The sequence below is a fragment of the Erpetoichthys calabaricus genome, chromosome 3 (assembly GCF_900747795.2).
Source record: "Erpetoichthys calabaricus chromosome 3, fErpCal1.3, whole genome shotgun sequence".
Classification (NCBI taxonomy): Eukaryota; Metazoa; Chordata; class Cladistia; order Polypteriformes; family Polypteridae; genus Erpetoichthys; species Erpetoichthys calabaricus.
In genome coordinates this window covers 153,633,235-153,659,158 of record NC_041396.2, presented here as the reverse complement: position 1 = coordinate 153,659,158, position 25,924 = coordinate 153,633,235, and the positions used below count along the sequence as shown (strand labels likewise).

Below are 25,924 nucleotides of genomic sequence, written 5' to 3'. Positions count from 1 at the left end.
AGGTCAGAGGATAGTGGATTTTGCCAAAAGGATGGACATGGCTGTGGTGAATACGTATTTTAAGAAGAGGGAGGAACATAGGGTTACGTACAAGAGTGGAGGAAGATGCACACAGGTAGATTACATCCTATGCAGAAGAGCTGTTCTGAAGGAGATTGCAGACTGCAAAGTGGTGGCAGGGGAAAGTGTAGTTAAGCAGCATAGGATGGTGGTCTGTAGGATGATGTTGGAGATCAAGAAGAGGAAGAGAGTGAGAGCAGAGCCAAGGATTAAATGGTGGAAGTTGAAAAAGGAAGACTGCAAGGTTGAGTTTAGGGAGGAGGTGAGACAGGCACTGGGTGGCAGTGAAGAGTTACCAGACAGCTGGGAAACAACAGCAGATATAGTAAGGGTGACAGCAAGAAGGGTGCTTGGCATGACATCTGGAAAGAGGAAGGAGGAAAAGGAAACCTGGTGGTGGAATGAGGAAATACAGGAGAGTATACAGAGGAAGAGGATGGCAAAGAAGAAGTGGGATAGTCAGAGAGATGCAGAAAGTAGACAAGAGTACAAGGAGATAAGGCGAAGGTGAAGAGAAAGGTGGCGACGGCTAAAGAAAAGGCGTATGATGAGTTGTATGAGAGGTTGGACACTAAGGAGGGAGAAAAGGACCTGTACCGATTGACTAGACAGAGGGACCGAGCTGGGAAAGATGTGCAGCAGGTTAGGGTGATAAAGGATAAAGATGGAAACGTACTCACAAGCGAGGAGAGTGAGCTGAGCAGATGGAAAGAGTACTTTGAGAGGCTGATGAATGAAAAGAACGAGAGACAGAAAAGAGGTTGGATGATGTGGAGATAGTGAATCAGGAAGTGCAACGGATCAGCAAGGAGGAAGTAAGGACAGCTATGAAGAGGATGAAAAATGGAAAGGCCATTGGTCCCGATTACATACCTATGGAAGCATGGAGGTGTTTAGGAGAGATGGCAGTGGAGTTTTTAACCAGATTGTTTAATGGAATCTTGGAAAGTGAGAGCATGCCTGAGGAGTGGAGAAGAAGTGTACTGGTGCTGATATTTAAGAATAAGGGGGATGTGCAGGACTGCAGTAACTACAGGGGAATAAAATTGATGAGCCACAGCATGAAGTTATGGGAAAGAGTAGTGGAAGCTAGGTTAAGAAGTGAGATGATGATTAGTGAGCAGCAGTATCGTTTCATGCCAAGAAAGAGCACCACAGATGCAATATTTGCTCTGAGGATGTTGATGGAGAAGTTTAGAGAAGGCCAGGAGTTGCATTGCATCTTTGTGGACCTGGAGAAAGCATATGACAGAGTGCCTCGAGAGGAGCTGTGGTATTGTATGAGGAAGTCAGGAGTGGCAGAGAAGTACGTAAGAGTTGTACAGGATATGTATGAGGGAAGTATGATAGTGATGAGGTCTGCGGTAGGAGTGACGGGATCAACTCTGAGACCTTTCTTATTTGCAATGGTGATGGACAGGTTGACAGACAAGATTAGACAGGAGTACCTGTGGACTATGAGGTTTACTGATGACATTGTGATCTGTAGCGATAGTAGGGAGCAGGTTGAGGAGACCCTGGAGAGGTGGAGATATGCTCTAGAGAGGAGAGGAATGAAGGTCAGTAGGAACAAGACAGAACACATGTGTGTAAATGAGAGGGAGGTCAGTGGAATGGTGAGGATGCAAGGAGTAGAGTTGGTGAAGGTGGATAAGTTTAAAGACTTGGGATCAACAGTACAGAGTAATGGGGATTGTGAAAGAGAGGTGAAAAAGAGAGTGCAGGCAGGATGGAATGGGTGGAGAAGAGTGTCAGGAGTGATTTGTGACAGACTGATATCAGCAACAGTGATAGAGAAGATCTACAGGACGGTAGTGAGACCAGCTATGTTATATTGGTTGGAGACGGTTGCACTGACCAGAAAGCAGGAGACAGCTGGAGTTGGCAGAGTTAAAGATGCTAAGATTTGCATTGGGTGTGACGAGGATGGATAGGATTAGAAACGAGTACATTAGAGGATCAGCTCAAGTTGGACAGTTGGGAGACAAAGTCAGAGAGGCGAGATTGCATTGGTTTGGATATGTGCAGAGGACAGATCCTGGGTATATTGGGAGAAGGATGCTAAGGATAGAGTTGCCAGGGAAGAGGAAAAGAGGAAGGCCTAAGCAAAGGTTTATGGATGTGGAGAGAGAGGACATGCAGGTGATGGGTGTAACAGAGCAAGATGCAGAGGACAGAAAGATATGGAAGCAGCCGAAAGAAGAAGATTGGCATCTGGAATTGTGTCCTTGGTATGTGTCTGAGGTTTGGGGTGCTGCAACGCCCCCTAGTGGTTCACTGCAGGCAGGGATTACTTTTGTGGTTAAGGCTTTGGACATCAATCCCTGAGGCTCTGTTTTCAAATTCTGCTGTGTGACCATGAGCAAGAAATATAACCATTTGTATCTTGGTTGTACTGGCTAATTTTGAGCTGCCAGGTATCAAGATAGAATATTTTAACAGTTTAAAAAGACATGACAAGACAGTCATCAAAGACTGTCCCCACATTGGGTTTTTTGGTAGCATGGCATGACGGTGTGGTGTTTGTACTGTTACTTCACATCTTCAGAGTCCTGTCTGTGTGACATCTCCCTTTGTTCCTGTGGGTTTCTCTCCTCATGGGTTATGGGAGTTGACCACTCTGTACTGGCTCCGTGTGAAGTTTATGTGTGTGTGTGACACAGGATGGACTAACACCTGTCTTAGGATGTTTCCCATCTTGTGCCTGTTGCCAGTCTCGGACCCCTACAGTCCCAAACTGAATTAAGCAGGTTTATAGATGGTAACCTTTTCTCTGGCTCACTTCTCACCAGAATTCAAAATATTATGGAATGTACAGCAGTGAAACAGCTAGCCATGAATAACAAATAATGCCTACAGAGTTGCATTACACCCACCTATCCATTAGTATTCTGGTAAATGGAAATGAGAGCCGAGCAAGTCCTCCTCCAGCACCTCTCAGGACATACCCCCACACACTCATCCATCCATCTTAGTAGCTTTTTATTTATTTTTTATTTATTCATTTATTTTTTCAAGGCAGGTGCAAAGCTTAGCTAACATGCCATTTCCAGGTCATGGTCACAGTGGGTGACACTTACTCATGCCTGGTCAGTTCAGAGGGACAATTTAACAGTTCAAACAGAGAAGACCATTAAGTGAGGCTATATTATACTGGAAGTTCTCCATGGTGTCATCACATGCCCAGCTAAGGAAAAAAACAACTAAATGGAGGCACTGACATTCAACTTCTAACACGGTATAAAGTATTTAAACTGCACATTCCACTTGTGTGTAACAGGGAAAAGGGTATCATTATGAATAAAAACCCCATCACAAGCCAACAAAAAAGAAACGGCAGATTGTGTATGAGGAGAAAACCAGACGTCTTTTCTTGGAAGGCTCTTTGTAAGCCATGTGTCTCAAATGTCAGTGTCGGCCTGACCATGACAGCAGTTAAAAACGTGTGCCAGACGGCGAGGGGCTCTAGTCTTCCTTTTCTGCTCCTCATCTAGGCTGCAAATGAAACCCACAAGACGACACAAGTATACAATGTGGTTTGCAATGTGAGCATTTTTGGCAATTTTTGTTTACAAGAAAGTGCAGAACTCCAAAATAATTAGGAATTAACAAAAGGCAGCAGGCAGAGTAATTTCTGAAGGAGGAAGCACGTTTTTTTTTTGTATTTTTGAGCACCAAGACAAGAAAAGTTGGTGTGACTGTGTTTTCACGTATGAAGTCCACTTCTTAGTCCTGCTTCTGCAGAAATGGGACATATAATTTCCTATATATATTATTGATATTTCATGCATTGTGTTTTATACATTTGCTTGGGACTTGGTTAAACCTGCAAAAAAGTCAAAGGCATATGGTTTACACAATCCCAAAATGGGCTGCTGAGTGTGTGATAGACTGTTCTGCCATCCAGGGTTACCTTCTGTCTTAAACTCCATGCTACCAGGATAGGCTTTGTATCCCAATGGTGTGCTGCTGGAAAAATCTGTCTTAGTAACGTAAAGAATGATAAAGCTATTATTCCCTGCATGCCTGAATCGGATTAAGTGGGTTTGAGAATGTCATGTTAAGCCATCATTACAGTGTTCATTATGGAAAACAACGTGTGAAACATGCACTTCACAGATTTTTTTCAATTTGTCTCCTAACATCGGACAGACAGGAATGTGTACTTCAGGGGAAACATAATGCAGAAAAATGGGTGTTAACGCTGATATGCCGAGACAAGCTCAATCCACACTACTTAAGCCCGTGTTATCTTCTTGACCGCAAGTTATGCACAAAACATTCAAAATACAGAGCATCAAAATGCCCAATTAAAAAAGGATTTGACTAAATAATCATATGCAGCTCTGCCAACCTCCCAAGCTGTTCTGGGTGTTCCATCATGCTCTAGGCAAAAGTTCTAAATGGTGTGTTTAGCAGAAGTGAGTAATGATAAGTAAATTCTCATGTTATTGACTACCACAGATTTAGTGCATTTTCATACAAAATCACGATTCATGGCTGAAAGCCATATGCAAAGAACGGATAGCCAACCAATACAAAACAAGGACATTTGATCAATTTACTCTACCTGCGATGTCCACTTCAGACTGAAGGCATTTCATGAAATACAGTTAGCCTGGATACGTTAATAAAAAGAGGTCTGCCTTTGTTAATTCCTTCTGCATAATACACCTTATGAGAAGACTTTAGGAGTTGTAGTGAACTCAATACTATCAACTGCCAGACAGTGTTCAGAAGCCACTAAGAAGGCAAACAGAATCTTAGGTTATATAGCGCCCTGATGTGTAGAGTACAAGTCCAAGGAGGTTATACTCAAGCTTTATAATGCACTGGTGAGACCTTATCTGAAGTACTGTGTGCAGTTTTGGTCTCCAGGCTAAAAAAAAGACATAGAAGTTCTTGAAAAAGTCCAGAGAAGAGTGACTACGCTGATTCCAGGGCTACAGGGGTTGAATTATGAAGAAAGATTAAAAGTGAGTGTTTTCAGTTTAAGCAACAGAAGAGATGACATGATTGAAGTGTTTAAAATTATGAAGGGAATAAGTACAGTGGATTGAGACTGTTATTTTAAAACAAGTGCATCAAGAACACGGGGGCACAGTTGGAAACCTGTTAAGGGTAAATTCTGCACAAACATTAGGAAGTTCTTCTTTACACAGAGAGCCATAGACACAGGGAATAAGCCACCAGGTGGCATTTTAGACAGTAAGACTTTAGGGACTTTCAAAACCCGACTTGATGTTATTTTAGAAGAATTAAGTGGATAGGACTGGAGAGCTTTGTTGGGCTGAATAGCCTGTTCTCATTTAGATTGTTTTAATGTCCTAATAATGGAGGAAAAGGTCAGCACATTGCAGCATCACAGAGTTAAGAAACTCAATTTGAAATCCAGCTTGGTTGCTGTCTGTTTGGAGTTTGCACATTTTCCTTGTGTTTTTTTTCCCTTGAGGTATTCCAGTTTTCCTTTCACATTCCAAAGAATAACATGCTGCTATTTGGCAACTCTAAATTTGATGTGTCACTGCACCCTTTCATGAACTAGACTTTGAGTTTAAGAGTTGGCTGTTGACACATCACTCCAAGTCTGACTCAGGCTTAACCATTTTAACATAGAATTCCAAGCCCAAGTCATGCTTGGGTTTAATGGCAAAGAGGTTAACTACACATTTAGCATGAAAATGGACACAACCATGTAATGTTCTCTATTCATGACATCACACTCGTTCCAAACACTTTTCAGTGTTTTCCAATATTGTGTTATTGTTTGGAATCATTATTTTTTTTCTCAAACTGTATATATGATTTTGTCAGTATGCAATTATATTTCCTTTGCAAAGTGTCTGATCATGACATATAAATTGGAAGGCACTGTAATTGATTGATGGATTCAAGTCCATTTTTACTAATGGATTAAGTAACACTCATTCTCCCTGTTTTCACATTGTTTGGAATGCTATCAAAAGAAAGACATTTTGGACGCAAGTGAGGAATGCTGGGCTTAATGTTATACAATGAGAATCTTCAAACACGGGAAGGTACTGCTTTTGGGAATTGAGAGGACTTTTATTTAGTTTGGGTATACTAAATTATACTAGGATAATCCTAGGGACCTCCCATGGGAAGTGATCGCACACCCCACTGGAAGGATAACATACCCAAAAGAACCTATATTGCTTTTGATAATATGACCTGATATCTACAGACTGGCATGTTGCTACATCAACCCTCTAGGGGGAAGGAGATGGGGAATCAACTGGACTAAAATGGATCTAGGCTTTAGGCAGCAATGCCACATGAATGAGAGATTCAAAAAGCTATGAATGTTATAAAGTTCTTCACACAGAGAACTATAAATAGATGGAACAACTTACCAAATAGTGTGGTAGACAGTAGGGCTTTGGAGACCTTCATATGTACACTTGATGTTATTTTGGACTAGTTAGGCAAATTGAACTACTGACCTTTACTGGACTGAATGGGCAGTTCTCGTCAAAACTGTGAATTGGAGAAAAATTAATGTTCTCCACCTACCTTGCATATGGAAAAAAAAAAACTTTCTTAAAAGGCCAGGGTAATGATGATAGATCTAAAAATGAAAATCATCCCACCCTCATATGGATGTGTCTGACCTATAAAGTGCAATATAAATAAAATTTATTATTATTATTATTATTATGTGTCTTAAACAGGGATTCAGCTAAACAGACTAAATCAAATGCCTTTATATTGGACAGCATGCCTAATTTAAGCAACTCTCTAAATAAAACATTAATATTATTATTATTATTATTATAATGTCAGATATTCAATACACCATCATAGAAGGGTTATTACTAATATGAACCTGAGTTAACAAAACATATGAGGGGAAACTAACCCCACAGTGTGTTCTGGCTAAAAAGTGCTGGGGAGATGAATGTAACGTTTGAGCATTTCCTTAAAGGGATGTCATGAAATCTGAAGCATTTTAGCTGTGGGAAAAGTTTCAAAGGTGGTTTCTCATTGTTTTTGCACAAGATGAAAGTAACTGTGTGACATAGATGGTGCTTGTCTACCATGAAACTAACTAAACCCATTATGGCATATCAGGGTTCAGCACTGGTTTCCTCCTTCAGATAAAACACTGGTGGTAAATGCTTACATACCTTACAATCGACTGGCCCACAGTCCAGGACCAAAGCCCTTAAGCCTGTGACCCACAGATTCCAATGATTCCCAACTGGGACAAAAGTAACATTGTAACACCACATTTTTACTACTGTACGAGCGTTTCTCTTTTGCATTTAATTGGTAGCAGCTTTCTCTTTACTGCTAAACATTACTACAATCATGATGCCTGCTTCTATGGTTAATTACACCCTGGCAGAAAGAATGATGTGGTTTGGGAAGTAAACATCAATGGCTGACATGTGGGATATTAAAAACTAACATTCCAGTCCTCACATTTTCTCTCCCACTCTATTTGAGATTATAGCTTAAAATTTGAATGTTGTTGTTGTCATGATGCATTTGATCACAATATTTTTGTTTTCGATTTTTCATCTGACTAAATTTGGTATGAAATTCTAAAGGAAGTACAAAAACAATGTTGGGATGTTTTCTCAGCGCTTCAAAAACATCCAAGTTAATTTAATTGGTGACTTTCATTTGACTCTGTCTGAGTGAATGCTGGACTACGTGCATAAGTATACTTAGGATTGAACTGGCGCTCTCTCCTGAGTGGGTTTCTGTCTAGCAAACACACTGCTAGGATAGACTCTAGCTCCAGAGATATTTGTGACAGGGACATGCTGAACCAGAATACAGTCAAAATTCAAAACTTCATCAAGAATTATAATTTAGTGGAGCAAAGGTTATTTAGTTCAAATCCTGCACTCTATCTATTATTATGGCAATGGCGGTGTGCATGGACGCAGTGGCTCTCGGCTCCCTGTTTCGGTGCTTGGTTGTGTTTTACAACATTCATTGTACTGGTACAATGACAATAAAGGCTTTCTATGCTATTATGTGTGTGTTTTCTCCCTGGCATTATCGTTTTCTTCTCGCATCCTTAAAAATTTGTTAGTGGTTCCAAATTGATATGTGGGTATGAGGGAACCTTGAGATGGACCTGCACCTTGTCCAGGGCTAATTCCTGCCAAACCCCTATTGCTGCCAGGATAGGTTCTGTATCCCCGTGATTCTGTGTTGAACAATTTAGGCTTATTAAGTTAAAGAATGATAAAACCATTACTGCAGAATTTATCATGGAAAGCAATATGCCAAATCTCATATCACTAATTGCCTTGATAGGCTCCAGGCCTTCTGTGGCCTTGTACTGGTTTGAGAACAGCTATATTAGGATAAAAGTCACTAAAGTGTCACATAAGCAAACTGACAACAAGCTTACTTAAACAGGTTTGAGTCTCCCTCTTTTAGGTATGATGGCTCATACACCAGCCCATCAATCAAAACAACAATGCCACAGCCACCAGAACTCTCCTGATCACCATTTGATTTATCTCCTACTGTCTCAACACTCTTAGTGCACTACTACCCTGCCAGTCATGGCTTTGCCCCAACTCTCCTCCTGACTCCAAGCTCAATAGGCTTTGCCAACATTGGAATTCTTTCATGGCGGTTTCTGGAACCAATTTCTAGAGTTCTGAGGCTGAGAGCTACCTCACACCCTTGTACACAGTTATAGAGACAGCTTTGCTTGGTGGTAACAAGTGCTGCCTCCCTTCAGAGCATTCAGGAGGACTCCACTTGGTCCATGCTAGGCTTGTGCAATACTGACTTTTCTCTCAATGATATACCTTTAGAATGGTTACCATTGTAACCATTCAGAGGGATGCTAAAGGATATACCGGAAAGATTACTGCCTAGAACCACTGAGTGGTGTGGTCGAGCTTCATGACGCAATACGTTGTTGTAACTGGAACAAAATCTAAATACAGGGTACCTGGTACATTTATGAAAAAACACATTTTGAATGAGCCTCTTTATTTATGCATTTAATTTCTTAAAAACTTCAAAAGGCTAGTATTACTGAAGTAGAATACATCCAAAAAATTAAATAATGTTAACTGGGCAGAATACAACAATTGAGCGTCAAATCATATAAATGGCCTTTCTTTGACCCAATGCAAAGCCATCTCACCGCAAAACAAAAAACACAAAGCCAGAATTATTAACAGGCAAGGTTGTGAATCTGAGCCTCATTTAAGTGTTTTTTGAAAGGAAAACGACCATATCTAACATTTCTAGATTTAGTAAAAAATGGCAGGGGGCTACAATATTAACTCCTCTACTGAAAAGGCATTCCAGAGGTGGTGCAGGTAGCACAGCAATGCTTCTCCACCAAATCTCTCTCCATTTACGACATTTATGTGTTAACTTCTGCCTTGACTTTCTCCTAGACACATCATTATGCTGAAGGTGCTTTTTTTACTTTTCTCAAGCAAACACTTCCATCAGGGGAGTGGGCTGCTGGTCTTCCCATGGCACATCGCTAACATCTGCATGTTCTTGATAGTGATTTCCCCAATGAGTAGATGGGGTCATATCAAGGTGGTAGCACGTGTGCTACATCAATTTAAACATGATGCAGGTAAAAAATAGTGATGTAACATACTCCGGGGAAATTTTGATTTGTTACTGTGCCACAGCAAAATCATCTAGAGATGATTTGTTATATCAAACAAGCTTACATGCACGAGTTCTCTGCTGCTACCCAATTGATTTAAAGAATTCTCTGTGCCTACTATTCTCCAAGACCTTCCTGTTTCTTGAGTGTCCTTGATGTAATTACTGTACTTGTGGACACTATACACTTATCTAGTGGCCCAAATTACTCTTACTGTGAAGCTCTTTGACAAAAGGCTAACAGCGCAGAGTCAAGTCGCTCATATTGCCCCTCCCACCACTTCACTGCCAACTTGCCAAAAAGGCATACCCTGCAATAGAAAAGGTGGGTTTAAAAAAGTCATGTACATAAATGAGTAGACACAGATCTGGTTTGCATGTAACAATAAGTTTGCATAGGTAATTAGGGCCTAGGTCATTTAAGGATTTATATAAAAGGAGGTGTATTTTTAAATCAGCTCTCTGCCTAACTGGAAGCCAATGTAAAGGTTTAAGAACTACAATTATGTAGTTGTTCTACTAATGATTCTTGCACCACCATTTACAATTTAATAAAACTGCATAAAGAATGATTTGAACAGTCTGTGAATAACAAATTGCACTAGCCAGTCCAACTAGAAATTAATGCACAATTGTTTGCTCAGTATCTTCTATTGACAACAAACTGTATAGCATTTTACTGTATTTCAGATGAGGAAGACATAAGTTTTGATGTAAGGTAGTAATACTCAGTGATCATGACACCAGAAAGGCAACATGTTGTATGTTCATTAGCACGTGCAAAGAATAATTTCATTGCACCCTGTAATGTGTCAGTATTAACTCTATGAACCCATGAGATAGAGAAGATGTTTATGCCTTGAATAGAACAACAAATGTAACAGCCTGCCAGGATGAGCTTTAAGAGCGGTTCTGAAAATGCCCATGTAGCTAAATGTGGGGTTCTTTAGAGAAAGGCAGTCAGTTCGGGGGCACTTCTGAAAACCTGGGTATTTAAGTAGACTGGCATTTACATACGATGTAATGTAGCTAGGAATCTGCAAATGGTGCTGTTCTCCCTACTTATGGTGTTAGCCTCCCTCAGCCCCAACAAAATGACTCAGAAGGGTTGTAGGGTGGCTTGGAGGCACATTTTTGAAAAGTGTCTTTGATGGCGAGATGACGGCTTTGTCAGCAAATTGTCTGTCCTTTCATTTACTTTGGGATAATAAGATGATTAGTAGGGACATGAAGTTAGATATTCACTGTCTAGAGTGATGGGAAAAGGTGTAACCGGCTTATTTATTTATTGTTATTCATCTCTAACAAACACAGTTAACTTAAACATTCTTTTGAAGTTACAGCATGTATTCTTGCTTATCATGACACCTGAGAGTAGTTACATGTTGGTTGGACGTGCAAATAAGTTCTCTATTAATACTACTGCTGCTTCCTTTGGGGAATAAATTCACCTTGATCTTAATTAATAAGACCTAAATGTGATTGGATCTTCCTCTTGTTCTGATTAATAAAAAGAGTCTGATTAAAATAAAAGTGTGTAAAAATGCTACTTTTTGTTTTAAGGTTCTGCAGCTCATGTGGATGTGAGCAACACTGGAGCACCACAAAGAACAGTCCTGTCTCCTTTTTCTCTTTACTCTGCACGCTTCACACTATAAATATAACACAAGGTCATGTCACTTGCAGAAATTTTCAGATAATTCTGCACTTATGGAATGTATCGATAAAAGGGGGTGAGAGAGTATGGGAGTCAGGTGGAGAACTTTGTTTCTTGGAGCTAAGAGAACCGTCTGCATCTTATCAGCAAAACCAAGGGACTGGTTATTGACTTTAACCACACCAAAGAGCCTCTGTAATCTGGTCAATATTCAGGGTGTGGATGTAGAAGTGGTCCATTCCTACTTGGGGGACCACATCAGTGACAAGTTGGATTGGTCTCATAACACTGAGGAACTATGTAAGAAAAGGTCGAGCACTCTGTTTTTTCTTAGGAGTCTGTGTTCCTTTAATATGAGTAGTGACATCCTTTACATCATCTACAACTCTGTGATGGACAGTGCAATTTGTTCCGCTGTGGTATGCTGGGCTGCTAACATCAGTTCAAAAAGAAGCACACCGAATCAACAAACTAATAAAAGATCAGGTTCAGTTATAGAATGCACTCTGGACACCCTGTAGGTAGAAGCAATGGTGAGCATTAAAAGAAAACCTGAGTGCCATTATGAACAATGCTACACATCATCTCTCCAAACGCACTAACACTGAGGATTTTCAGCAAAAGTGCATCATGAAACGCTACTAGGACTTCTTTATACAAACAGCAATACATCTGCCTAATGCCTCACTGTGACAAGCCAAGTTTTCTTTTTCTTCCTTTTTAGTTATCCTGGTGTGTGTTCATACAATACTGTTTGTGTATATATATATATTTGTTTTATTTAATGGGCTTCTGTAAAAACTTCCCCCTGGGGACAAGTGAAGTTCTCCCTTCCTATCTAACATGCTGATTCAACATTCATCACCTTTCTAAGGGATATCAGGTGACCCTCTAGACTTACTAAGTAGTGCGCACCTCCTTCAGCAGCAATGCCTTGAACTTAACAGTCCCTGTGTTGACACATTTGTGAGCTGGTATGCCGGTCCATTCCACTGGACACAACTGCTTCAGCTTGATGATATTTTTAGCCTGTCTTGTTTGAAGCGCCCACCTCAGGTCATGCCACCACATTTCAGATGGGTTAAGGTCAAGACTTTAACTCAGTCACTGCAAAACGCAAAATGTCTTCTCCTTCAGCGGATCTGTTGTAGATATTCTTATGTAGGATTTTTGACATTCTGTAACAAGCAAAAGATCAGTAACTCTGACAATGATCTTTCAATAACTGCAACATAGTGGACGCTGGAGGCTGTAAAGTAGCTTCTAACTATTTCACTTCCACCAGTTTCCATATTTGGGATGAGGCCATTTTGTTGAGGCAGTGTATTATGATCTTTGGAAATTACACATTTTTCGTACAGCTCCTAATGGAACCTCTAGTTAATTATGTATATACAGGGTTTATGAAATACAGGGTTTTGATGCACAGAGAACCTGGATTTAAAGTCTGTTCTGTTGTATCTCACTTTGGCAAAAGTTTTATAATTAGCTTACATTTACTGCGATGGACGTCATCATTGTAGGTTATTGTTATAACCATCAAAGGATGCCCCAGAGTGCACGTGTTCATGGAGTCATCCAGGTGATGGATTGGAGATCATCCTCAGCAGTACCAAGCTTGACAGATTGCTCCCCACAACTGAAAAAACTTTATATTCTTGACTTTCTAGCTAACAAGTCTCTTGCTGTTGTTTTTTAACCCCAGATTTCTAATTGTGCTATTGGCTTTGACGACAGATCTATTTAACTCCTGATTAAACATGCCAGGTCAGTCATTTTCCAAAACGTTATATCCTAACACAGGGTCAAGGAGGTCTGCTGGAGCCAATCCCAGCCAGCACAGGGCACAAGGCAGGAACAAATCCCGGGCAGGGCGCCAGCCCGCCGCAGGGCACACACACACACACCAAGCACACACTAGGGACAATTTAGGATCGATAATGCACCTAATCTGCATGTCTTTGGACTGTGGGAGGAAACCCATGCAAACTCCACGCAGGGAAGAGTCAGTATACAGTGTTTAGTTTTCACCAGAAACAATATAGGTGCATTGGTTTTGTTCTTGATATGCTCTCATACACATTTTTGTTCACCATTTTCTACACAGCAGACTGATGTTAGCCAATGCAAAAGAGGCCTACAGACACTTAAACTATTATACTTCTGAGGTTCTGAGAACATTTTCTGGGATCTGCAAGCCACCACCTTCCAAACACCGGACCTGCCTATATTCCAACTGGGAAACCAATTGTATCTCAAATGTTGTAAGTCACCTTGGATAAAGGTGTCAACCAAATAATAAGTAACTATGTTAGCAACAGATTTTACATTACTATGGAAGGCCGTCTGAAAATCACACCTTATTGTCTTGTCCGTGAGGTTGGGAGCATGCGCTGACGGTGTGTTGGTGCACCTACCACACGTCAAACCACCTTGAATGGGACCCGAGTGCAGCCGGTGACACCTCAGCATCAAACTGCGGCTGGAGTGTCAATCCTGCCACCAACCCACAAAATTTTCCCTGTAAATTGGGAGGACCTGCTTGCAGGGCTGGATGCAGATTAACGTCATGTCCCTGATGACTTATTAATGGCTCCACGACCCCTAGCTAAATTCATAATCTTTCAAATTTCCAATAAAGGTGGTACATGTTGGATCAACCTGTTTAATGAAAACTTGAAAACGTTTTGTGTTTGTAGGGCCTCCAGGGGCTTCAATCAGATTAATTATAATGACAGTTAGGCTCATATTAATCCAAAAAGACAGGGAATGTCAAGGGGTTTCTCCCTTGATGAGTTTGCTGTACAATTTGCAAGTGTTTTTCTTACTTTATTAATACATGTCTTCTGATTTTTTGTTCTCTCACTGTCAGTTCTAGACCCTGAATATCATTCCCCCAGTGACGTATTTCTTGCTTCAAGCTGAAATGTCTCTGTCTAACAGGAGGAAAATGTAAATTCCAGTAAGTTCATGAGGCGTGTGTTATACTAGAATCCCCAGTTCATACACTTTCATTTAAATTATTACTATTTTCACTGTCTGACCCCCAACTCCTACTACTGCAGCAACAATGGCAAATTTCCACATATGTAAAAATCAGATTAAGTGTAATTTATAATGAAGTGTGGAGTCCACAAGGGTCTAGAAAACACTTAAAATGACAACACAATTATTTACAGAGTTCCTCCAATGTGAACTGCTCACAGTTGCTGAAAATTGCACAGAAACGAGTCCAAAATGCTAGAAAGTGCTATCATTTTTCAAAGAGGCCCGCAAAATAAAATAGTATTAACACACAGCAGAGCACAGGGCTGAACTTAAGAAGAAAACACCAGAATCTGTTCACTCCAAGAGCTTGTCCAAGTAATAAAAGCAAATTACAAACTAAATCAAAAAGCGTGAACCTGGATCTCCTTCCTGTAAGGCAGCAGAGCCCCCACTGCACCACCGTTGAGAGACACAATTTAAAATAAATTAAGTTCGCCATCAAGTTGGCAATATTTGTAACAATAAGAATATACTGAAAAATTACATTTCTGTTTCCAATAAATATTACACACAATGCAACTGTTTTGAAAACTACATAGGAGAAACGGGTAGTTCTGATAAAATATACAAACACAAACTGCCACACAAAGCGTGTTCATGAATGTGAGCTGGGGACCAACTTGGCTCCCCCATATCAGGTTCTGTTTACAGTGAGCTTAAAAAATTTTCTTGATCCCTGTCACCACCTTTTTTGAACATAGTTACTGTGAATGCTTTTGACTGGCAGAGCGGTGCCTTTTTTCTTTTATTGTTCACATTTTTTGGCTTTTTTAAGAATTTTTTTGTGAGTTCTGTTTTGCACCAGATGCTATCGAGTTAGGTTTTGGTGGATTATGCAAATTTGATCAAAAATGAATGGATGGAAGGAAAACATTACATGACATTAAAAAATGAAGTGCATTTCTGGTGGTAGTTGTCATTTTTCAAGTCTAGAATTGGATTAGGCAGACAACTCAAGTTTTAGACTTTGATGCCAATACAGATTTGTTTTAAATCAACTTTGAATCTACTTGTATGTAATGTACTATTCAAAAAGGTACAGTGTGCGGTTAAGTTGCCTGCACAATTTTCCTTTAAACCTCTGGGCACATGCAACATTCGGTTATGCAGAGTTTAAACAAATATGCCTCTTTAAAATAAATGCATTCTGTAATGCAGAAAGATGTCAGATTGACATATGAATGGATTATTATATTGCATGATGGTAAAGTAATTCTCATAATATAAAAGAAAATGTGTGCTCATGCCAACCCAGTTCTTAGATTGAACATGTCTCCTAGGCATATGTCAGCACCGATAAGAGCAGTCAGTCATTCAAGTTGAGCTCTCATTCTGGAGGACTCCCTCACCCAAACTTGTGTTTATGGTATTAAACTGCTGATCTACTTAAAAATATACATTTACTGTACTGAAAAAGCAGCCTTGAAGAAGTGATGCAGAATTATAAAGTTTTATGTGAGAGCTCAGTAAGCTTGAAAGGAACCCTGTGAAAAGAGTATTTACAAAAGAAAGCTGAAGTTAAAGCAGCACTCTTCACCCGCTCCCCTCCTTTTAAATTTGTAAACTGACAGAAACTGGTCTGGATCTCTGTCTCAATCCATCATGGTGTGGCAGAGCACACAATTTACCGCAGTAAGTCAGTATAGTACATTTGGTGGTCCATGTGCGCAAATTTTAATTCTTGCACAAGTAAGATAGTAGTGAAAAGGTATTACCCATCAAGAACAAAATGGGTGCAGCTTTATAGCAACTGAATTTTGCAGGATTGTAACTTTTATAGGATACCTATATTTCAAAGCCTAGCACAAATGAAGATGTAAAGCACAAGGCTGGAGTTCAGAACCTGAGTAGGCTCCCTAACCTGACAACTGTCCACTTATACCACACTGGGCTGCTGATTTTTATAGAGCCTTTCCATAATAAATAAACTACACATGCAAGTTAGGCTGTTTGCTAAGTGCAAACTGGCCTTGTGTGAGTATGTCCTGTGGTGGAGAAGTACCTGCTCTCACTGCTGCTGGGGTAGGCTTCAGCTCACTGTGACACCTTCAACTGGTATGAGCATGCTCAGAAAAACATGATATATGTTTACTTATAGGCAACATAAATGTAGGAAATTCAGCCTGTTTTCCCAACCTGGTTGCTTTAATATCCATGTGAGCCTTCTTCTCATTTATTTAGTTAAATGCAGATGCTAAATTGGCCCAGTATAAGTCACTATGGCAGTTGATGGACAACAACATGATCAATGACTGACTTTCGGTCTAGCACCCAATAACGATCGTATATAATTTGAATCCCTGCATCATTCTCATTGAAATAAGAGAGTTCGAAAATTGAATGGATGTACTTCTGGCAAGTCATTAGACCTTCTTAACCCTTACAATATCTCTGGGTCAAATTTGGCCCAGTTTTGTTTGGAACCAGTAAAAGTACCTTAAAATGTTATCAGTTCAACCCCTAAAAACACACTAAATGTTACCTGTTCTAATAATAAAATAATAATAATACATTTTATTTATATAGCGCCTTTCCCATGCTCAAGGCACTTACAGAATATAATAAAGAACGGCAGCGTATACAGTATATAGCATTGTACAAACCAGATAAATAAATAAAGAAGATTAAGACAGTGAATTCTGAAAAAAAAATACAGACAACATAATTGATGGTCTCGCACACACACACACAGGTTACATGAGCATCTTGACAGATTAGTAAACTGAGAGAAGGGTAGTAAAGTCAAGTAGAGCTAAAAGCCTTCCTGAACAGATGAGTTTTGAGTTGTTTTTTAAAACAATTCATGGAGTCAGCTGACCTGATTAATTTCGGTAGGTCATTCCAGAGTCTGGGCGCTATACAGCTGAAGGCCCTGTCACCAATGGAGTGTAGATTAGTGTGGGGCACAACAAGATTGCCAGAATCAGAGGACCTTAGTGGGCGGGCAGGCACATAGTGATGGAGAAGGTCACTGATGTAGTTTGGCGCGAGGTTATTTAAGGCTTTGTAAGTCATTAGTAGGATTTTATATTCGATTCTGTAAGACACAGGGAGCCAGTGGAGACGGAGCAGGATGGGTGTTATGTGCTCGCTGCTGCTGGTTTGAGTAAGGACTCTTGCAGAGAGTTAGGATTATCAATAAATATAAAATAGGTTTAGGGTGAAAAATTCAACGTCCAGAGAACATAAAGGCAGTGCCAGAATTGAGTCATAAAAGACCCATTGCGCACGGCATTGAGTCAGTAAATGAAGGCTTTGTAAGAGTTAATCCAGTTCAGAGTCACAAAGACAAGCATAGGACTTGTAGACACAAGGAATGAATCAGTGGTAGACTCAATTGGTGAACTAACACTGACAAAGAGCCATTGTCAATCAACTCAGCACATTCTTAGGGAGTTGGAAGGATAATGGAAGAAAGATATGAATAGATAAAGAAATATGAGAATGTGCAGAGTCAACAATGAAAGACTCCACACTGAGATCCAAACCCTGGAACCCAAGTTACTGCTTCATTTAACTATTCAGTGAGCAATCAACAAGTACTGTACATTATGCTCATATATTTGGTTATTTTGATTGTAAGTGGTAGCAGTAAGACAGATCTTAAATAAACTGTAATAAGTTATAAATGAGAACAGTAGAGTAGTGTATGTAGAGGTGGTGATGAATTGTACTTACTACCCATCTTAAAATGTCCAGCTGCTTTAAAAATATTCCTGTATTAGTTTATACAATGCATAGCCATTTTGGTGGTCTAAGTTTGTATTTCTTTATAAATGGCAACATTTTTGCTTTATTGCTTGAGTGTACAGACAAACACACATAGCTTTATTGACATGCATCTACTGTGTTTGTAACATATGAAAGTACACATAACAGGTTGAAATCTACCGTAAGTAATCAACGTACACCTCAGTTTTAACGTTTGCAGTGCACCAGGCAATGTATATGTCTGTTATATGCCATATGGTATGGGATTCGTAAAAGAAGTGTTAATGTTTGTGATGTGCCACCCATTGGAACAACCAATGAAGTGCATTTTATTATTAAAAATGTGATACTCCATCTTTTGGAATAATAGAGACATAGCAGGCAGACAGACATTGACAAACTCACAGACACGTATCCGTTTATCAGGGTGGATGGTATGCACAGCTGTTACCAGCTTCCTCACTTTCCCAAGCCTTTGGTGTTGAATTGCCCAGCCAAGCAGAGTTTTCTGGATAGGCTAGTACAGGGGTGGGTGGGCAATGTCGGTCCTGGAGAGCCGCAGTGGCTGCAGGTTTTCATTCCACCCCAATAGCTTAATTAGAATCCAATCCTTGCCAATCTCAGACCTGATTTAGTTTTATGGCTTGTTAGTCTGCAATGTAATATCATATATTATATTATAGTATATTGTATCGTAAATTTTTTCCTTTCCAAGGATATCATCCAAATGATATGAAACCTAAAAGGATAAATGGAAACAACTGCTGGGGAATGGGGAACTGCTGGCTGCTTTGTCATTTACATCTTATTGCTAATAAGGAGCCATTAAAACACTGAATACAGCTGTTTAAGATTGAAATAAGCAATTAAGGGTGGGGAACCTTAACAAGCAAGACCACTAAAAAGAAACATCAAAATGTCACTTCAGCAGTAAGTGCTTCATCAGCAATAATTGACTTCTCATTAAGAAACTGGGTTGGAGCAAAAACCTGCAGCCACTGCGACTCTCCAGGACCGACATTGCCCACCCCTGGGCTAGTAGAATCTTTGAAGTACAGTGGAAGAACTTTGCCAATCATACTACATATTTCCAACTCTGTTTCCTACCAGACTTATGACCCTTCTGTTTAGCATTTCTAGCTCCAGAGAACAACATTAAGTTTACATGTTCTCCACCCAGTCATCCAAATTTTATGGGTACACTCATTCCCTCTGCTATACTATAGATAAGTCAGGTTAACACACAACTTGAAATTATCTTGATGTGAGTGAATATGCTACTGTGTCCCTTGCAAAGCTCTGATGCTTCTTATACGATTTTTTACCTACTTTGTGTCCATTGTTGCCAGGATAGGCTCCATATACCTGCAGCTATGTAATAGAAAAGTGGACTGCAGAGTTAGACAAATAAGCATATCTGTACAGACCCTAAACCCCTTTTGACTAAGTGCACGTTAGCAAAATGTTATAAACAACAAACAAAACTATAAACAACAAATGTATAAAATTAAGATTCAAGTGAACAAAGAAACTGAGTTAGATGTGAGAATAAACTGGAATGGAAGCAGGAGAGATGGTCTGGAACAGCACCAGAATACACTTACTCAAGTGTAAAAAGAGAAACCCACCACCCTTGGAAAAGAAAATATTAGACCAGCCATAAGATACAAGAAAATAAAAAAGGGAAAGGCCCTTTAAATACACAAAGATCATCACCTTGCCAAAGCTGCACTTTTTTATAAAAAAAAAAAAAAAAAAAAGTATTCAGTGTGTCTATTACAAAAATCTGGCATTTAAAATTTCACAGCCTTGTTGTAACATGCACTTTGCTCACGGATAGAACACGGTGTGTAACCTGGGCTGTCTGTTAGTAAATTAAAAAGGTTAGTAAACATGTTCTTGTAGAAAATAAAATGGAAAAAAGTACCTTTTGGGGCTGTTCCAAAACTTTATTTAATTTTTGTTTGTTTATTTTTTTAAATATAAAAAGGCCCAACGTCTGTCTTGTTCTGCTTTGGTACAGCAGCACGTATAATGGAAAGCCTGGGAATTGGTGATTGTAGCTAACAAAAGCTCGGATATCCCCTTTCACCATCTGTTTTCAGCCTTGAACGCAAATGAATTTTCAGAGGTCAAAGAAAAGGTTGCTCATATCAGAGCTCTACCTTCTTATTAGAGGAAACCGCTTATGGAAATATTTCCTCTCCAAAGTCTCTGAAGACGCATTCCAGCCCCCTAGCATGGATAACACTGCTGTTAAAAATGGCTGGGGGTGGGAGTCACTTAGTTCACTAGTGCAATGCAAGTTTTATTGAAGGAAATTGTGTAGTGTTAGTCACGGTGTTTGTGAGAGAAATTCTCAAATGAAACCTCATTTCACCACTTTCTCACACAGCTCACGTTCAAAAGTTACAATTGAAATAATCAGATATTTCGCCCAGTGATTAAGCATTCACTGTGAAGTGTGCGGTTTAAAATAAAGTCTGAATAAATGAAAAGTGTCAAGCTGAGGATTCGGTAGCTGTTAAACCTCATACCTTCTAAAGAAAATGGCTGTCAATAAAAACAAGGACGCTTTAAGATGAACCAATTGTGCCTTTAATAAATTCTATTTTTCTTTTTTTTTTTTTACAAAGCCAGAGACGGTACACCCATGTTAAATTCACTGAGATGCGGGGCTAAGCTCGGAAGCTGCTGTTAGATAGTTTCTTCTTACTTAAATATTAATAGAAATCTATGTAACTGAAGGCAGATTTTCATGGCATACCAGTGCTTATAAAATAGCTGACATGTAGTGACCTGAGTTCAAAAAACCCTCTACTTTCTGCCAGTGCATGGACATCCATTACTGCCCTGTCCTTTTTTTGGTTGACATCGCTAAAGAACTAGCAATTAGACTGCACAGTCTCCAGCTTCTACCCATCTGACAAATGGGAAAATGCTTGTCCAAGCCAAACCAGTTGCACTTCTGTAATTATTATAACAATGAAACCACAAGCCGACTTGCCTGCTAGAGCTTCATGTCATTTCTTTTTATATATATATTAGTCATTAGGACCTGTACCAGTACAGTGGAACCTCGAGATACGATCACCTCTGTATACGAGAAATTCAAAATACGAGGAAAGTATGAGCGAAAAATTCAGATCTAAATACGAGCATTGGCTCACGTAACGAGCCACGAGCCAGGCTGTGGGTATAGCTCGCGGCTTAGCGAGGGGGCGTGGTAGCTGTAGCGAGCCGCAGGGCGATCTGCGGTGTCTGCGTTTCTCACCTAAGTGCACAGGTGGGAAACTGCCCACATCCATGATTTGTCCTGTGGCTGATGGGCTGGGCAGGGTTGCCACCCGTCCTTTAAAATACGGAATCGTCCAGTATTTGAGAATGAAATTGCGCGTCCCGTTTTGAATCAATACGTATGCGTCCCTTATTTTTTTGTATTAAAAGTGGTAACCCTAGCAGCTGCCATGTCTTCCCCGCATATATAGAGAAGCGCGAGCCGGTTAAGGGGGAGAAGAAGTAAAAGAAAAGAGAGGAGAGGAGAGAGAACGGAGGTTGCAGGAGGAGGCAGGAATCCGCAGCAGTAGGAAGTCGGTGCGAGAGAGCGAGCGAGTGCAGGCTCGCGTGTAGCTGAACAGGCGAGCCAAACAGCTGAAGCAGGACGGTGTAGAGAAGGTCAGCTGCATTAAGTGTCTCGCCTGTTGCAGAGCCCGCATGGGAGAAGCAGGTGAGACGCTAACAGAGAAGAAGCACCGGGGATTGTCATCTGTTTTTTGAAGACTGCTTCCTGTTGACGTTTTAACCTCGTGTTAAAGGATTGTTATTCTTATGTACTTTAAACCTCCACTTCACAACTGTTTTAAGGATTAAAGATTTATTGAATGCTCTACTGCACTTTGGACACCTGTTTTGATTCTTTTAATAATCAGTTATATTATTTACCAGTGTTATTTATTAAAGGTAGACTACAGTATATATAATTTATCAGTGTTATTTGTTAGGAAAATTGATTTTTATGTTAATATATTTGGGATGCGGAACGGATTAACTGGATTTCCATTATTTTCAATGGGGACGTTTGTTCTAGATACGAGAAATTCGCTATACAAGCTCAGTGCTGGAACGAATTAAACTCGTATCTAGAGGTTCCACTGTACTTTGTAGTGCTTAAGGCATCCATGGCAAGTTAAACATTTCATCAACAACAAAAAAAAAAACACAAATATTACAGCTATATTTAAATATAAAAACTTATTGCCTTGAAAACAAATATTTTATACATTTTTACAAAGCTGTTATCACATAAAAAACTACTTTTTTATTTTTTTCTTTATCTTTTTTTCAAATGAAGCTGCAAATGAAATACTTTGGCAAGTGACGATCACTAGAGGTGTAAAACAGGGCGGATTAAGAACTTCCAAAAATAAAAGGCTGTCATTTTCCAGCTCTGAGGTATACATTATGTACAAAGGGCATTAGCAGCAAAATGTATAGCAATATGCAGGCGGTATACAGTAATTTATGGGAGAGTAGGCAGTAATAAAGCAAAAACAGGGTAAAAAAGCAACAATTGAAGAAAAAAAAAAAAAAAACCCTGAATTTTCATTTCCATTATTTAAACAATACTGTGCTCTGGTAGGCTGAAATATTTCATTCTGCTGCTTATACAACACTTGGCAGTCCAGTACACGGTCATAGCAGGAAGGGACAGAGAACAACACAGAGAGACGATAAGGGGAAGCAGAAAGGCAAAGTACACATCACTGAGTCAATAGCTTAAGTCGTGTGATCCAACTGACCAGTAGCGATGGCTCTGCATGGGTGGTTTTGGCAGGAGGGGTAACAGGGGGCTTTTTCACTCCATCTTCTTGGTATGGGATGGTTGCGCTATTATGCAGGTCCGTATTGCCAAAGTATCTGCTGCCACGGATGTGATCTATTCCTCGTACTAAATGCTTTTCGGATGGCGGCCTGTAGAGCTGTTGGATGGATGGGCTTTCTTCAATAATGGGAGTGATTCGCTCATTGCTCAAATATCTGTACAAGGCATCTTCACCTGTAAAAGAACCAAAGTGAGTCATACATACTGTAAAATGTTCAACGTGTCCACCTTTATTTTACATGTTATCCTTCATAGTATGGACCATCTTAAATTTAAAAAGAAAGTAAGACTACAATACAGACAAGTATGATTAAAAAATATATATGCCAGTCCTGAGAATTCTAAAAGTGCTACACATAATTTCCAATATCTGTGATAAGAGGGAAAAATAATGTACACAACATATTTAGGCTCCTAACTTGTGAGCTAGTTTTCATAATCCATCAGGAGCTGTCACTAAGCAGCCACTGTGAAGCCATGGCAAAAATATGAGTATACCTTCTAAGTGGGAATAATTCTTTTTTTTTTTTAATTCTTTACATTAATATAGGGCTTTTCTCACTACTCAAAGCGCTCTCCACACAGGGAGAGCCCGGGAAGCGAACCCACAATCTCCTTACTGCAAAGCAGCAGCACTACCACTGCTAAAATAGAATCCACCTTTGCAGTATGCTGTACAAAAAATGATAAATCTGGAGAGAAAATCCATAAAGAAACAAGCTATTATTGTCCAGACTGTGACGTTGGACTGTGTCTTTCACCGTGCTTTAAGATTTGCCAGACCAAGGACTCATTTTGAGATTATATGCTGTTTTGGCATCATTAGTAGTATTATTATTACTGTTATTATTGTTCATTTCATATTATTTTGATTCATCATTACTACTATTATTTGTATCATTATTATACTTTGAGATTTAATAAAAATGTAATTTTTCATGCCAAAATGGTGCGCATGCCAGTAAATCATGAAATGGGGAATAACCATGAAGCAAGTCACACTGTGCTGTAAGTTTTGAAAATGGAAGCTTTAGTTTGGATAACAAAAAGAATTACATGCAATGAATACATGTAAGAAATTCCTCATAATGACTGGACTTACTGATCGATGAAGCCAAACAGCTTCACCGTAAGTGCTGTCAACACTACTTTTTTTGAAATGGTTCAGACTTGTCTGGACTGTTTTATGACTCCTACATCTTATCTCAAGAGTTCAAATCAAGTTCACTTGGAAATTCTTGGCCATCAGTTTCAGATAGAAATCTGTCCTCTAAAGCTGCAAAAAATGCACAAAACACACATGGGACAATACAACATGACATAGGATGGTACAGCTTGTACAACTGAAGTGCTCCTTTTTAAGAAGGGTCATAACTTTAAGCAGATATGTTGATTTTGGGTGAGTTAAGATGTTACAGCTACAGAAGAAAAACGTCTGGTGATGTACAGTGGTTCTCCTTTGTTTGCAAAAGTTCTTATTTTCTAATTTTCCTTACCTGGTGAGGTGGAATGCAGGATTTGAACTGAGTTAAGGGGCTGCTATTTTAGAACCGGAATTTGATAGCACTTTTTTAGCCTTAGTTTTCCATTTCAGAAGAGAAGCAGGGCTGTTCACTTCTGAAATGTTTGCTGATTCAGAGACAGCTCTGCTTCATTTCAATACAGAGCCTCTTCATCACCTTGAAACCGTTCCTCACATACCTCAGACTATAGTAGCAGCAGCAGCAGCAGCAGTAGTACTAATATTGTTACCATAAGACAGCTTGAAAACCTGCTGAGCTGTACAAAATTTAATGAAAAATGTGGAAAGTGCAATTTGGAAAGTCAGATTCTTGCCTTAGTGTTGGGTAAACATAAAAGATAATACTCAAACAGGAATCCTCTTGCATTAAAATAAAAAATGCTTCACCATGTCTGTATATCATATAGTAGGCTAGTCTCTCTAAATAAAACGGACCACCTCTCCAACAGATATTTTCAAATTCCCCAATTCCAGATGTTATAGGCCTTGTTTTTGACTAGAAAAGCATTTTTTTTTAATTAAAAAATGGTTACATCTAGGTAGGTGGGAAAACCCAACTATCTTTTAATTGAAATACTGAACCCAATTTATCCAATTTCACTGTTGGATAAGTACTAAAATTTTAACTCTGTATTGATACTAGGTCTTAGACCTCAATACCAGTAGCAAAATGGTTCTGAATAACAGAAAACTCCCTCAAAACTACCCAAATCGACCTTCCATCTCGTATTCCGAGCCTGCATACACATGTGCCTTGCTGCTCCGCTGCACAACTGTGTACCTCTCTTGTATATCGCACTTCATAAATCAATAACAGAAGGCTCCTCTTTGGACTATTCACCTCATTTACAAATATATACATGTTTGAAGAGAGGTTTGTGCTCCTTGATGATTTAAGCTGGATTTGACAAGTTTATTAATGTCAAACAGTGGATGGTTCCCCTTGGAATTCTGATCACACTTAGAAACAACTGAGTGCAAGTTGCTTGAAAACTATCAACTTCCAGCAACAAAATTAACAAAATGTTGGTATCGTACAGTTTTAAAAATTGCCTTTTTCAGTACTGGTGTACTGCAAAACTCTAAAGGATTTATGACTGTACTTTTGAGTGCTCTAATGCAAGCAATGTCCATCTGTTACAGCTCCAGGTTAATAAATATTAGCGCAAAAAGAAAGTGAGATGGCCCAGCATGCAATGCTTTAGGAAGTGTTGTTTGGTTGGAATTGTTCGATACGGCTAGGTCTCCCCTCCAATAAATGATGTTTGATGAAAATTTAGCTGGCAGTGTAACTAACTGGGGGCTGTGTTTGTTTTAAAGCTTAAGGGACAGGTTCAGATCTCCACACTGGCTTCACTGAGCACCAAAGAAAATTCACTAGGAATTTCTTTTTTCAGTCTGGTATCCCTGTACT

At 39.5% G+C, this 25,924-nt stretch overlaps 1 protein-coding gene across 3 annotated transcripts in view; it reads right to left on the bottom strand.

The window, feature by feature from the left end:
* The window catches only part of ipcef1 (interaction protein for cytohesin exchange factors 1), a 315,976-nt gene that overhangs the window by 157,901 nt on the left and 132,151 nt on the right, over positions 1–25,924 (bottom strand). For all 3 annotated transcript variants that reach the window (XM_028797427.2, XM_028797428.2, XM_051925198.1), the window contains exon 13: positions 22,906–23,162. In XM_028797427.2, coding sequence (XP_028653260.1) covers positions 22,906–23,162 — 257 coding nt within the window. The remainder of the gene's footprint in view (positions 1–22,905; positions 23,163–25,924) is intronic.